Consider the following 13,927-nt stretch of genomic DNA (forward strand, 5'->3'; position numbering starts at 1 on the left):
GTGCATTCCCAACGACTTGAGGGTTGCTTGAGAGTCTTTGAGGCTATGCAATCGGGCATCCGTCTGGTCTGAGAACAAGCCTGCCCCTTCGAACGGGATGTCTTGCAAGGTGTTTTGTACTTCTGGGGGAAGGCCGGAGGCCTGTAGCCATGCCGAGTGCCTCATCACCACTCCTGACGCGATTGTCCTGGCTGTTGCGTCCGCGGAGTCAAGGGAGGCCTGCAAAGAGGTTTTGGCCACCGCCTTCCCTTCGTCCACCAGGGCAGCGAACTCTGGTTGTGAACCCTGGGGCAGGGAGTCCTTAAACTTGGAGACTGATGCCCAAGAATTGAAAATGTGTCTGTTCAGAATCGCTTATTGGTTAGCGATCCTCAACTGGAGGCCCCTGGATGAGTAGACCTTCCTCCCAAATAAGTCCAAGCGCTTTGCCTCCTTGGCCTTGGGGGCCGGGGCTTGCTGGCCATGCCGCTCTCTTTTGTTGACCGCAGAGACAACCTGCGAACAGGGTGCTGGGTGAGAAAAAAGGAAGTCAAACACCTTGGAGGGGGCGAAGTACTTCCTCTCTACGCCTTTCGCAGTTGGTGCGCTGGAGGCCGGTGTTTGCCACACTGTCTTACAATTCGACTGTACTGTTTTTATGAGCGGGAGTGCAATCCTGGAGGGGCCTTCCAGGATTAGGATGTCAACCATGGGGTCCTCCTGCTCTACAGTCTCCTCCGCCTGCAACCCAGATTGAGGGCTACCCGGCGGAGCAAATCCTGGTGTGCCCGATGGTCAATCAGGGGAGGGCCGGACACTGTCATGCCTGCCACGGCCTCATCTGGTGAGGAGGAAGAGGTTAGGGCCTTCTGTGTGTCCTCCTCTTCCAGCAACTCCTCACCTAGTGGGCGCTCCTCTGGGATTTGTCCTATAGTGAGGGCCTGAGACGGTGCCGGGCTCGGTGCCGAGTCGGCTCTTTCTTGCTCCGGTGGTCTGGAGACCGTAGCCTCCTTGCGCAAGGAGGGGCGCCCTTGCGGGGAGCGGGACCAGTGTCTCGAGGGGCCAGATCTCGAAGTCCTGGACGAGGGGCCTTGTTGGTGATAGGCCCAAGGGGTCCAGAATGGCTATTGTCTTGGCTGGCCCCACTGTTGGTGCCAAGCGGCGTCATGTTCCCTACCGGCCGGTGCTCTGTGGGCAAATCTGCTGGACTGGCCCAAGTCTGCCTCCGAAACCACAGACGGTGACCTGAATGGCCACGGTGGTGCCGGTCCGGGGTCGGAGAGTAGTACCTCCGTGACCGGGACTGGGAGTAACGTCTTGCCGACCTGGACCTGGAGCGGTACCGATGACCTCGGGACCGGGAACGACTGCAAGTGGTCGGTCTCGGGGATTGCGTGGCTGACACGTCCCAGTGCCCACTCGAGTAGGGCTGCTGGGTCGGTGCCGGGCGCTTGTAGGGGCCCAACGGCTGTGTGGCCCTCTGCGCCGAGGGTAGCCGGGAGTCCACTGAGGTGGAGTTCAACCGGGAACGGTGCCGTGAACGGTGCCGAGATGGTGACCGTGATGGGCGCGCCATTGCTGGCTTGCCTCTGGACGGCCGTCTTGGTGGATTATCTTTGGCTTGGAGGGGGCCCACAGCGGACAATTCGATGAGGTCCTTTGCTGCCTCAAACATGTCCGGGGTGGAGGGCTGTTCCAAAAGCTCTTCCAGCCCTTTCTCCTCACTCGATGCACCTATCCTGGGGCTCGACGGGCCCCTCAGCGCCGGAGCCACTGGCACAGGGATCTGTTCTGGGGTCGTCACTCCCTTAGGCGCATTCGAGGTCTTCGCAGGCGCTGCCCTCTTATGTGGGGAGTGTCCTCGGGCCTTGGGTTGGCCCTTCGATTTTGCCGGCGAAGATGACCGGTGCCGGGGGTGGTCTTGCTGTGACGGTGCCGTCAGCTTATGGTGTCCCACCGGTGCCGGATCACAAACCGATGCCGGGGCACTCCGTACCGAAGTTGACGGTGCCGTGGCCTGATTCGAAATGGAGGGCTGTAATGCAGCCTCCATGAGCAGCTGCTTAAGGCGAAAGTCCGTCTCTTTCTTAGTCCTGGGCTTGAAGGCCTTACAGATCTTGCAGCACACTTTTTGGTGTGCTTCCCCCAGGCAACGGAGGCACGAGTCATGGGGATCGCTTATCGGCATAGGCTTGTGGCACATGGCACAAGCCTTGAAGCCTTGGGCATGTGGCATGCCCCGCCGCCCAGGGCCGGTGTTGGGATCGACCAAACACCTAACACAAAGGAGCTTAACTACTACTAAAGAACTGTTAACTACTAAGATTAACACTAGGTACGAAAGAACTGATACTGCTAAGAAGAACACTAACTATTAACACTAAGGGACACTCTCAAGCAAGAGACAGAGTTGTTCCAACGCCGTCACGGACGGTAAGAAGGAACCGAGGGAGGGTCGGGCCCACAGGGATATATATACGCTAGAGCGGGGCGCCGCTCTGGCGGGGGTGGAGGGGGCCCTGCCGGCCCGACAGGAGCCCCTGAGAGAAAAAGTTTCCAATGTCCGTGCACGCAACGCGCACACACCTAATGTGTAATGGACGTGAACAATCACTCGAAGAAGAACTAGCATTTCAGGTACAACAATGAAGAATCTAGACGGCGCTGATGGCTCATCAACAAAGACAATAAACCGTAGAAGAACTTAGCCTTCCTGGGAATGCTTCAGACAGCCTATGGATAATGGCTGCTATGACTCAGCAAGGCATGCATGGGCATGTGACCAGACCACATGACACTGAATTCCATTTTGGTACCTGTATTTTTCCACAAACTAGGCTGGGAACTTAGCTTAAAACAAAGGGTTCCTGCAATATGGAGAGACTATATAAAGTGGGGAGTGACATCATGACTGGCCTTCACTCCCCCACAGCTCAGCACCTGAAAGAAGCTCCGGAAGACAAAGAACTTGGAACGGAGAAAGGGAATCCAAGATGCAAGGCAGATGTAGCTTGTGCCTTAAGAATCTGCAAGCCTGCTTGTATCATCAGTCAGGGTGAGAAATTGCTAATTCAAAGCCCATCTATCTAGTATATTATGCTTAGCTTGCAGTTTTGTTTACTTGCTAGGTAGCCTGCTTTGATCTATTTCCTGTCACTTATAATCACTTAAAATCTACCTTTCTGTAGTTAATAAACTTGTTTTATGTTTTATGTTAACCAACGCGTAACGGGAGACAGCCACAAATCAGGGGAATAGTTTGTGAGATTGCTACAGGATGTGAGGAAATCATGAGAAGCTTAAAAAAAATTCCTGCAAATGTGAAACTCAATACAGTATCATCAGACTTGGCAGCACTGTTGTAATATATACAGTCATTTGGCAAAATAATTTGGGAACCTGTTGGAAGAAGCAAATTATGTAAATGCATGAAAATTATCATTAACAACCAGATATGTTCCTGCATGTCACATTCAACACATAACTGAAGCTGCATTACTTACCTCTACTGTCCTGCAGGTCTCCTCCAGTTGACCTACTATTCCTTGCACTCTGTCATTACTGCCCACAAGCACTGCAATGCCATCACTGAGTTCAGACTAAACAGGAGTAGGAGAATGAGCATATGCAGAGTTAATAATATGCACTGTCTGCAGTTTTACTTTATATGCTTTCTTCTCATGCGCTGTTCACAAAATAGCACATTAACCTGAGATGCAAAGACAGTGGATGAGTGGGCTACACAAGGCTCAGATCTAGAGCTGATTGAAAAAATTGAATTTCCATCCTATGGAAAATTCTGGTATTTTGACATTTTGTTTCCATCCTGAGCTAGAATGAAAATTTGAAACTTTTCCTGGAATGAAAATTTCTAAAAAATTGTGAGATGCCTTGAAAGCCTCTAAAAATGCACTGGAAAAAATGTACAGGCATATCCATTTGTACATGCATAAAGCACCTTTTGAGCAGGCAATGTGGGTAATTAGATACAAAAATTTGGTTTTGCAGCAGTCTCAGGCAAGCTATTCACAGTGAATAAATTATTCATTAATTTAGCTCCTCTTTCTGTTCCTGAGTTATCTGTGAATAAATTATAATTTGTATGAATTTGTTAACTGGCCAAGCTTGCACGGCCTTACACTCACCGTGCTAGCATTTAGCTATAACATGATAACTTCTGAATGCCACACCCAATCCATTCCAAATGTCTGGGAATATGTGAGGAATCAGTGGGCAGGAACCCCATTGACTATGGTGAAAACCAGAAAAAACAAAAACAAAAAAAAGAGGGAAATGGGGGATAGATGGAGCCCCTGGCATCCAGTTAGCAGAGCTACCATGTTCAACCACCTCTGTAATTGCTGGTTGATGGCAGCCATACATCCCTCCTAACACAACACCCCTCATCTTAGCTCTGCCCATCCTCCCAACAAAGTTTAAAAAGGTTTACACACTGAATGAGAAAAAAAGAAGAAAGAAGAATGGTGCAAGGCAAGGGAGCAATGGAGAGGCATGAAGGAAGGAGGAATTGTGTCCCACACAGAGCCCCTGGAATGGGGGGGCAGGAAATGAGGGGGCAGACAGAACCCCTGGTGTGTGTGTGCGGGGGGGACGATGACAGATGGAGGACCCTGGTATGGGGGAAATGGGAGAGCATACAGAACTGCTGGCATGGGGTGAATGGGGGACCCAGGAATGTGAGGGAACACAGAGCTCCTTATCTCGTGTAGATATCCCAGTGAGTCAGTCTTTAAATGAATACTGTATTAAAAATAAATAACCAAGTCTTTTACTAGTGACAGTAATGGCAGAGGATACAGGGCACACAAAGAGCTGCCAGCTATTTAACATTCCTAGCGAAAGAGGGTTTTCCCCCTAAAGATCCCTATTTAAACAGAAACAAGAGAAGCATCCAATATAAAACTATTAGACTTGAGTGGGGTTGCTCTCTCCCTCACTTCTGCTGGCAATCCTGCCTGTGCTCATGGTCTAAAAGGACTGAAAACAGAGTCTGAGAAATGTAAAGGGAGATCAGCTTAAAAATCACACGTCTGTCTGAAAGTATTTCCTTACTATTATTACAGCTAATATGTATGTAATTATAAGTGAAAGAAATTAGACAGGAAAAATATAACTTTTCTCAATTTCTTGTAAAATATTTCACTCTGTAGAGTCGGTTTCTCTGGCGATTTGTCTGGGTCTTTCACATGGCAAGAGGGGAGAAAACAACTTAAAAAAACAAAACAACCAAAAACCGACACCACAGAAATATGAATTGTAAAACCACAAAATTGGCAGGGCAGCTGAGGGGAAGATTTTGCACTTTGAACTTTCTTTTTTTTAGCTGACTAGATTTCATGTAGACAGTGTCCCTTTAAATTGAGGGGGTCATTATGATTAGAAGCAAAAAGATATTTACCTTTTGTCGCTGATAAACGTTTTTGAGAGGAGCAACCTGGCAGTCTTTATGGGCACCAAAAACTTTGCACATTGAACATGTGGGTATTTCACAGTTTAAACAATAGATATTAATTTTCTCATCCTCATGCTCTTCACACATTGGCTGCTCAGATTTTCTTTCAGGTCTGTGAAAGTTATCATTAAACACATTAAAATAGTCACTTGCTTACTTGCTTTACCGATCTTGATAACAACACCTGTGTCCTTCAACACAAACAAAGGGATAAAAACAGTACCTGAGATTTCAGTCCATAACCACAAAATAGTTTAAACCTGCCAACCAGTGGTGAATAAACAAGTGCAGGTACTTTTAATCTTTCCTGACACAATATGACAAGCTGGGAAGCATGACTTCATTGTATGGCCCTTATTCGGGAAAGTGCCTGAGTATGTAAACCTATTGAAGTCAGTGAGGCTACTCATGCACTTAAGTTAGGCATGTTGTTTAACATCTCTCTGAATCAGCACCTACATGCTTGAGGTCTTCAGGGCTCAGTCATACAAAAAGTTGAGCAATCTGGCCTTGATCTGGTAAAACACTTAAGCAGGGTCTTAATTTTACACAAGTAGTCCCATAGGCGTCAAAGGAACTTCATATACTTCAAATTAAGTCCCTGTTACAAATTAAAGAATTTAAAGACACTGTGCTTGGCACCATGCAAGATTGAGACCTTGGGCCCCGTCCATACTAGCCTGGGAACCAAATTAAAGAATCATGTTTGGAACTGTATTTAAAATGAGCTTAACTCAACAAGTTTCTAACATGGACTTTGTAGAGTAGTTAACACTGCTATACTAGCCACTGAGGATAGAGCTTACATAAAAAATGCCCCTTTACAGGAGGGCTACATAGGCTACAACACAACTTTTAATATCATTTTAGCATGGCTTGCCTCAGCCAAACTAGCCAATCTGTCTGCATAACGAGTCAGTTTAGTTGGAACCATATTTAAACTATTTCTTTAATTTGAGTCCTGATCAAGTGTAAATGGGGTTTCTGTTTAACACATTCCATATTCCCAATGCTTCCCTTATAGAAAAGTCCTATAGAATTTAACAGAGATGAAGACAATTGCTCCACAGACATTTAATAGTTTATAGAAACTACTCTAAAAACCTATAGAACTGAACAAAGAATGAGTTAGTTTTCATACTTTTAAACCGTTGTACAGAATTCTGTGGTAGGGAAACAACTGTCCATAACATTCTATTAGATGCTTCAAAAACTAATAACAAGATTATCATTTCTATTCAATGATATAAGACTCTTCCATACAGATTAGTACAGTGGGGATAACTACTCCTTTTCATGGATACCAGGCATGATTTCTCTTTTGCGCTACTTGAAAGGGAAATCAAGATAAATTAAATTAAAAAGTTGGAAAAAAAGAGCTGAAAAGAAAATATTTTCTGCTTCCATGTTTTTAATTTCATGTGGTTTTGAAACAAAAGTTATAGGAGTCTGTTCGTACAGTAAGCAAAATCTATGCCCTGCAATATAACAGGATACATAGAATATCAGGGTTGAAAGGGACCTCAGGAGGTCATCTAGTCCAAACCCCTGCTCAAAGCAGGACCAATCTCCAAACAGATTTTTGCCCCCGATCCCTAAATGGCCCTCTCAAGGACTAAACTCACAACCCTAAGTTTAGCAGGCCAATGCTCAAACCACCGAGCTATCCCTCCCCTCCCAGTAATAATGAGATGAAGTAACAAGATTTCTAGAAATATTCTATATTATTAGGATCAATTTTCTACCAGGCAGTTGCATAACACATACATTGTAAAGGATGCTTTAAATTGTGTGCAGATGATTCCAAAACACCCAACTCCCTATGTATACCGTGGGGCAGCAGCAGGAGTTTCTGCACACCTGGGTGGATGGACAGCAAACATCGAAATGGCAAGACGACTGAAATGCCTGCACTTCCTGAAAATATTTGCAAGACTAGAAACCATCAGCATATCATCTGTTATTGAAATCATGACCAATAACATGTGACTCAGACAAGAAGGGTCAAAAAGGTAAAGGTATCAAGTAGACCCAACAATGACCTGAGGGACCCTCTGTCAGAAGTAGCCAATCTTCAAAAGGTATCATAAAGAGTTCAAAGAAACCACGGCAGAAATCTCTGAACCAATGAGACCTTCAAAACTAGCATAGCAAACTGGAAACAAACTGATATACTGTTAATTTACAAGCCTCTTCCCTGCAAAAGAAGAGAGACTTTTACCAGAGCCCCATGGGCCACATTCTGATCTCTTTTATACCAGCATAAATCCGAAGTCACTCCACTGACTTCAAAGTAGATCATCTGGATTTAAATTGGTGTAACAGAAGTCAGATTCTCCTGAAATAAAAATTTAAATACTAGTCAGTAGGAAAATAGTTTAGTTTTAGTAGTAAAAGATTAATCATAAACCTATTGAAGAAGCTGTTGGTAGCTAAACTGATCTAGCATCTAGAGTTATGAGAGACACACATGTATTATATACTCCACTGACTTCCATGAGAATGCCTGTGCATATGGCTTGTTGGATCAGACACTAAAACTACAACTCAGAGAGAATCCACAAATAGTATTGAAGCTCCTGATCTGACTTGGGATGCATCTTGGATCCCACGCTCCTGGATCCCCTGAATAGAGCCTCCTTACTGTTGCTTTGCGCATGGATAGGATTTGTCCCTTAAAGCAGAGAGCGCTTTGCATCATTGATGTGTTGGGTTTATGGAACAAAAAAGCAAAACCAAAACTAAAAACAAAGCTAATGCATGAGAAGATGAACTGTTTAATTAAGTGGAATAATAAATTAGCAAATATGCTGTTAGTATCATTAGGGCCAGAAGTGGAGCTATGTTGATTTACGTGAGTTGAGGATATGGACCATTGTGTACTCATTTTATATTTTCATGTCACTGTCATTCAAAGGAAAAATTGATTGAGCCTGATAAAGAATGGTTGTTCTAATAAATGCCGCCTTATAGTATGTGTAAGCTTTCTGGGCCAGATTCTGCTCTCCACTACACCAGTGCAAATCTAAAGGAAAAAAATACTTACTTGAATAAAGGTTTACAGGAATGGGTACTACATTACCAGAATAGAGGAGGAACTGTTTAGTCATGAGCGACTGTCTCAGCATTTATACAATGCCAAAAAGCTTCAGTTGAAATGTTCTATTGAAATTCAGACTCCCACACTATGCAGTGTTTTACTTGGTAACAATGCCAGTCATTTAATTTAATACTGAAAAAGTAACATTCGCCTCCATAAAGGCCAGACTGTGCCTGTAAGGCAGTGGCCCATGTTGGGGGCTTTGTAGCGCCATCACACCCCGGCGAGCATTGGCTGAGCGTACCAGGAACACAGTCCCTTAGGATGCTCCCCTTTGTGCACCCAGCCAGCTCCACTGGCTTGTGTGGAGTGCAGCTGGGAGCCATGGGCCCCTCTCCTTGCATCCACCTTTGGGGTGACATCCCCCAAAGGACACTAGGTGGGAGGTTCCCATGGTCAAGAAAGCTCAGGGATTGCAATGGTGAAGAGGGGCACTGGGAAAGGATATGAAGAAGGCTCTTGGCATTCTCCTCCTGTGCAAGGGCCTGGCAAAACCTAGCCTTTAATTTGGGAAGTAATGAGACAAAGAAGGTGTTATATTACAGAGCCTTATAAAGAAAGCGGAGTAGTTACTGTAGATCACTCAATAAGGTGGCAGATATGTAGGAAAGGTAATAGGCCTAAATTGCCCCCGTTTTTTGGGCAGGTAATGCCACTGATTTCAATGGGGTGACACCAGCATAGAATAAGGCAATGTGACTCCTGGCAACATACTCATGATGGCTTTAGAAAAGTTAGGGTGAGGGAGATAAGCAGCTGAGGCATACAACGTGTCAAATAGCTTAGATAATGCTGTGATGCATTACTGTTGCCAGGATAGCCCTGATAATTAGTGTAACTCTAAGGACATAAGGGAAGGTTAAAAATACCTTCATATATTAAAAATAATCCTTCCAGAGAAATAACAGAGACAATGTACATTTATATGCATATTTTTGTTCTCTTCTTCAATTCAGTTTATTGCATCTTATATTTGTGAAGTTAAAAAAAATAAGAATCACCAAATCTCTTATGATCTTTTACCTATTCTTGCTGCAATGGCTTCAGAATAAAGCCATGGGGAAAAAAGAGTAATGTCCATAGTATTAAAGTTAACCTCACACTGTATAGAAAAATGCAAAAAGAACTTAAAGACCCGCATATGATCAGCTTGTTCTGTTGCCTGCTACAGCCAGTGAAGTAGCTTTGCTGATTCATTTCCTCTGTGATTTTCCCTGCTAATTATTTGTATATCACTGACACATTCAGGGACAGAGATTCATGGGAATAGCTGAGCTCTAGGGGAAGGGAAATACAGCTCTCAATCAACTTTGTGCTCCCCAGCTTCTTGGTTTGGGGCAGTTCCATGGGGCCATTCTACAGCCAAGGATAGCCAGTGCTCCAGCCTCACACTCCTCTCTCTACCCATGCTTCAACATGGGGTTGCGATGAAGGACAGCGTAGAGGAGCCTGCACCAATTGAAGAACATCTTTACATCAGGGGTATTTTCTAGGAGCCAAACCTAGCCAGTTTATGGCCCCTTTGCTACACCGGAGTAGTGCAAAAGGGGTGGAGTGGGGCTGTGAATTGGGCATGCAGGGTTCCATTATGCCTTGTAGCCATAGCCTTGTACTTAAGGAGGCATGAAGGCACCATAATGCTGCACTGGGAGACATTGTGCCTCTGGCAGGGAGCACAGCTCCTGTGTCACTACGTTCAGAGTTAATGGTGTGTGTTGGGAGAATAGGATGCAAGACCATGACCCTGCCTCCTCCTCTGCCTTCCTGCATCATTTGGTGTAGTTAGATTCACTAGCCAGGAGCTGTTTTTGTGCAGAAGGGAATACAACAACTGCAACTGGGTCTCCTTACCCTTCCTCCCCTTGTACACCATCACAGGGCTGGGCACAGTTTGATACATAAAGTAAATATTTGACAAAGTTTCCACTAACTCAGTGGATATGTGCTATTCTTTGTTGGCATTCTTTGTGGTTGACTTGTGATTTTCTACTCAAACTGTCTTGCATGGTCTCGTTGACAAAAAGGTTTGTAAGCTGGTAATTAATAAGGGAAAACAATAACCAACCAGCCTGCCTCTAAAAGGCAGCATTCAGCATGAAACCAATGCTGCAAGCAGCCCCTCACTCACACTGAAGTCTGCTTGAATTGATAAGGATTACTGGCTTGAGCAAGACTGTAGGACTGGGTTTGCTATTTAGATTTTCTTCTCTGTGATTTAAACGGAAGTATGATCAGTGACGTGTGAGCACCTTTCCTGCTTATCACTTGGTAAGAAAGAAAATGGTAATGTTCTACTGCTGGCTCAGCTATGCATCCACTAGTTGTGACTTAGTGTTAATCTTACTTTTTAGGGTTAACTCATGCTTCCCCTCCAGGATTTTGGTTTTCCTTTGCATAGGTACACTGTGTTGTCATGAACTGTTATTTTTGGCCTTTTCATTCTCTTCTGCACAGAAAGTGAGGCCTAAATAAAACTTGATTTCATGAGTTCACATCCCAAGCTTACAGGAGTGTTTTTTTAAAATATTGATGATTCAGTATTCTGATGCAGAATGGCTTCTGAGTATAATTCAGATATATTTGTTCTCACTCTATTTGTGAGGGCTTCCTAACAAGTGCTGGCACCTTTTACAGACAGGAATACATGGACTGAAAACAAACTGTGGAACATCCAAGTTTTGAAAAATTTGTAAGACGGGTAAATGGGTGAGATCCTTCTTTCCTTACTCATGTGACTAACCCAATTGACTTCGAGGACTCTGCTTGCATGACTAAGGATCATGCACGTGAATAAGGACTGCAGAATCAGATTCCATATGTGGGAAGCAAAAAATCAGCACCTATTTTAACATTGCATTCTGTCAAGTGATATAGAATAATAAGTGAGGGCTGATTTCATTCCACAATAAAGATAGAAGCAACAGAGGGTCCTGTGGCACCTTTGAGACTAACAGAAGTACTGGGAGCATAAGTACCTGCCTCTGGAGATTTCCATTACTTGCATCTGAAGAAGTGAGGTTCTTACCCACGAAAGCTTATGCTGCCAGTACTTCTGTTAGTCTCAAAGGTGCCACAGGACCCTCTGTTGCTTTTTACAGATTCAGACTAACACGGCTACCCCTCTGATAATAAAGATAGAGGCACTTATGATATCATTCCAGTCTCTCAGTATAGTAAACCTCCACCAGCTCCAAAAGATAAAATAAAATAAACAGAACTAACAACTCACAAAGCAAAGGAAAGAAAGGTAGACTACGAGAATGTCATAAGCTGCATCATCTTGTATGGTAAATATTATTTTAAGGATACAAATTAGTATGTTACCTGGTGGACTCCTGCTTGTATATGTCAATGATATTTTCCACTAATAGGTTCCTTTGAAGTCCATACACACCATGTCTGTCCAGAACTACTTCATGTCTGCAGGAGGGACAGCGAAATCGACCACCTGATGCCATAGTGGTGCCTCCTCTGGTTGGCAGATATGGGTTAGAGGCCTGTTCTTGCCAAGCAGTAAAATTACAGGTGAATAAGGCCATGTCTAACTTTTTTTTTTAACACTGTGGTTATTCTAATAATGGTCTTAATTTTCACAAAACAAGGCACATATCAGGCCACCTATTTCAGATCTAACCAAAAGCCCACTGAAGTCAGTGAAAACACTCTCAGGACTCCAATGATCTTTGGATCAGGCCCTTAAAGAAGGACTCTCAATTGACTTAAAAATCCCAAGATGAAAGTTATTGCCCAACATCACTTCACTTAGCACCTGCCAGCTAATAATATTGCAACAACCTGTGCTACAGATAAACATACCATTCTATAGTGCTAGAACAAAAATGATTTTGAAATTAAATACTTGTAAACATTTTTCAGGGCTGCACAGAGATTTTGGGGGGCCCTGGGCAAAATCTGAAAGTGAAGCCCCTCCCCCATCCTTCCAAAAAAATTATTATGGAGACAAAAGAGTTTAAGGAGGTGGGGTGAGACGGTGCCATAGAAGGCCCAGGCTTGTGAGGGGTCTGCCCTGCATGCAGCTAGGGGGCTGTTCCAAATCCCACCTCTCCCTGAGCTCTGGAGCAGTATCTCTGATCTGGTTCCTACTTCGGGCTCCAGGCCTGGTGCATTCCCTTGGGCCCGGCGCAGTGAGCCCAGTGGCAGTGGTGGTATCTGGACCTGGTCAAACTGGGAAAGTGGCTCCCCGCACTGTCAATGGCAGGCACCAAACATGAGTGGCACTGCCACCCAGGGCACCAGGTCACAATGCTCTCACTCAGATTCGTCCCGGCCACTTCTCCATCATTTTGGGGGCCGGAGGCAAACTGTCCCGTTTACGCTCCCCTCAACCCAAGGTGGCCCTGGCTCTGATACATCTTCCTGGCTCTAAATACTTGAAATTAAAAATTCAGTCTGAATAAAAATAAATGCAAAAAATAGGTCAAAATGTAAAAGACAAGGGGGCAGATCCTCTGCTGGTACAAGTTGCCTCTATATATGGATACCATACATGTAAACACCATATGACAACTCACAGCAGCAGAGGATCTTCCCCCACAGATCTCCAGGCGGAGAGAGACAAACAGAGATGTTTCCTGTCTAAGTAGCTTCTATTTATGCCTTTTTAAAAAACTTGCAAATTCTTAACAGCAAATAAACTGATCGTGTAAATTCTCCCCTCCCTTTTGCCTTGGGGAAATGATATTTATACCTGCAAATCTTCATACTGAAATAAACCTACCTGGAAAATATCGCTGGCACATTTTCTACACAGGTTATGCTGACAGGGAAGGATGACCACAGGTTTAGTAAACATCTCTAAACAGATGGGACAAATAAGTTGTTTCTCCAGGTTATCCATGGTTTGCTGCTCTTTGGAAAAGGACTTGTAATTCAGAGAAGTGCTCATCTCCTAGCTGTTCCAAGGTGCATATGTCCAGAATAAAAGGGTACCGTCGATCAGTTTCCGGGTTAGTTTCCTTGAAATAATTCCACAGCTTGTGTGATCAAATGTCCTTTGAATTTCTTTCACTGGAGGACATTGTTAAAACAAAGAGCTGAAGGGAGCTGGAGCCGTTTTTAGCAGCACAACGTCACAAGTTGCCATTCTAACTTGTCCATATATGCAAGTGACACAAGGACAGATTCAGACAGGTGATGGATTACAGAGATGAGAGATCAACATTCCTGTCTCAGAGAGAGGAGGAGGCGGAGGAAGGGGAGAGGAGTTGACAGTTGTCACTGACACATGGCAGCACTCACCCCTTGGAGAAGCACAAGTGTTAACTGCACAGTGAATGCAATCTAGTTCATTCTTATCTCTGCACCATAGTGAAAATTATAGGGCCCTGAATAACCTGATGTCACTTTCTGGTGAA

At 44.6% G+C, this 13,927-nt stretch overlaps 1 protein-coding gene across 6 annotated transcripts in view; it reads right to left on the reverse strand.

Moving 5' to 3' along the window:
• Positions 1-13,708, reverse strand: part of TRIM55 (tripartite motif containing 55) — a 62,003-nt gene extending 48,295 nt beyond the window's left edge. For 2 of the 6 annotated variants that reach the window (XM_054018821.1, XM_054018818.1), the window contains exons 1-4: positions 13,291-13,703; positions 11,877-12,049; positions 5,399-5,564; positions 3,483-3,578 (exon numbers count right to left, since the gene is read on the reverse strand). In XM_054018821.1, coding sequence (XP_053874796.1) covers positions 3,483-3,578; positions 5,399-5,564; positions 11,877-12,049; positions 13,291-13,458 — 603 coding nt within the window. In that variant the 5' untranslated portion in view covers positions 13,459-13,703. Of the gene's footprint in view, positions 1-3,482; positions 3,579-5,398; positions 5,565-11,876; positions 12,055-13,290 lie in introns of all 6 variants that reach the window. The other 4 variants (XM_054018816.1, XM_054018820.1, XM_054018817.1 and 1 more) reach the window with 4 other exon arrangements.
• Positions 13,709-13,927: the final 219 nt, after the last annotated feature.

This window comes from Malaclemys terrapin, chromosome 2 (genome assembly GCF_027887155.1).
Source record: "Malaclemys terrapin pileata isolate rMalTer1 chromosome 2, rMalTer1.hap1, whole genome shotgun sequence".
Taxonomy (NCBI): Eukaryota; Metazoa; Chordata; order Testudines; family Emydidae; genus Malaclemys; species Malaclemys terrapin.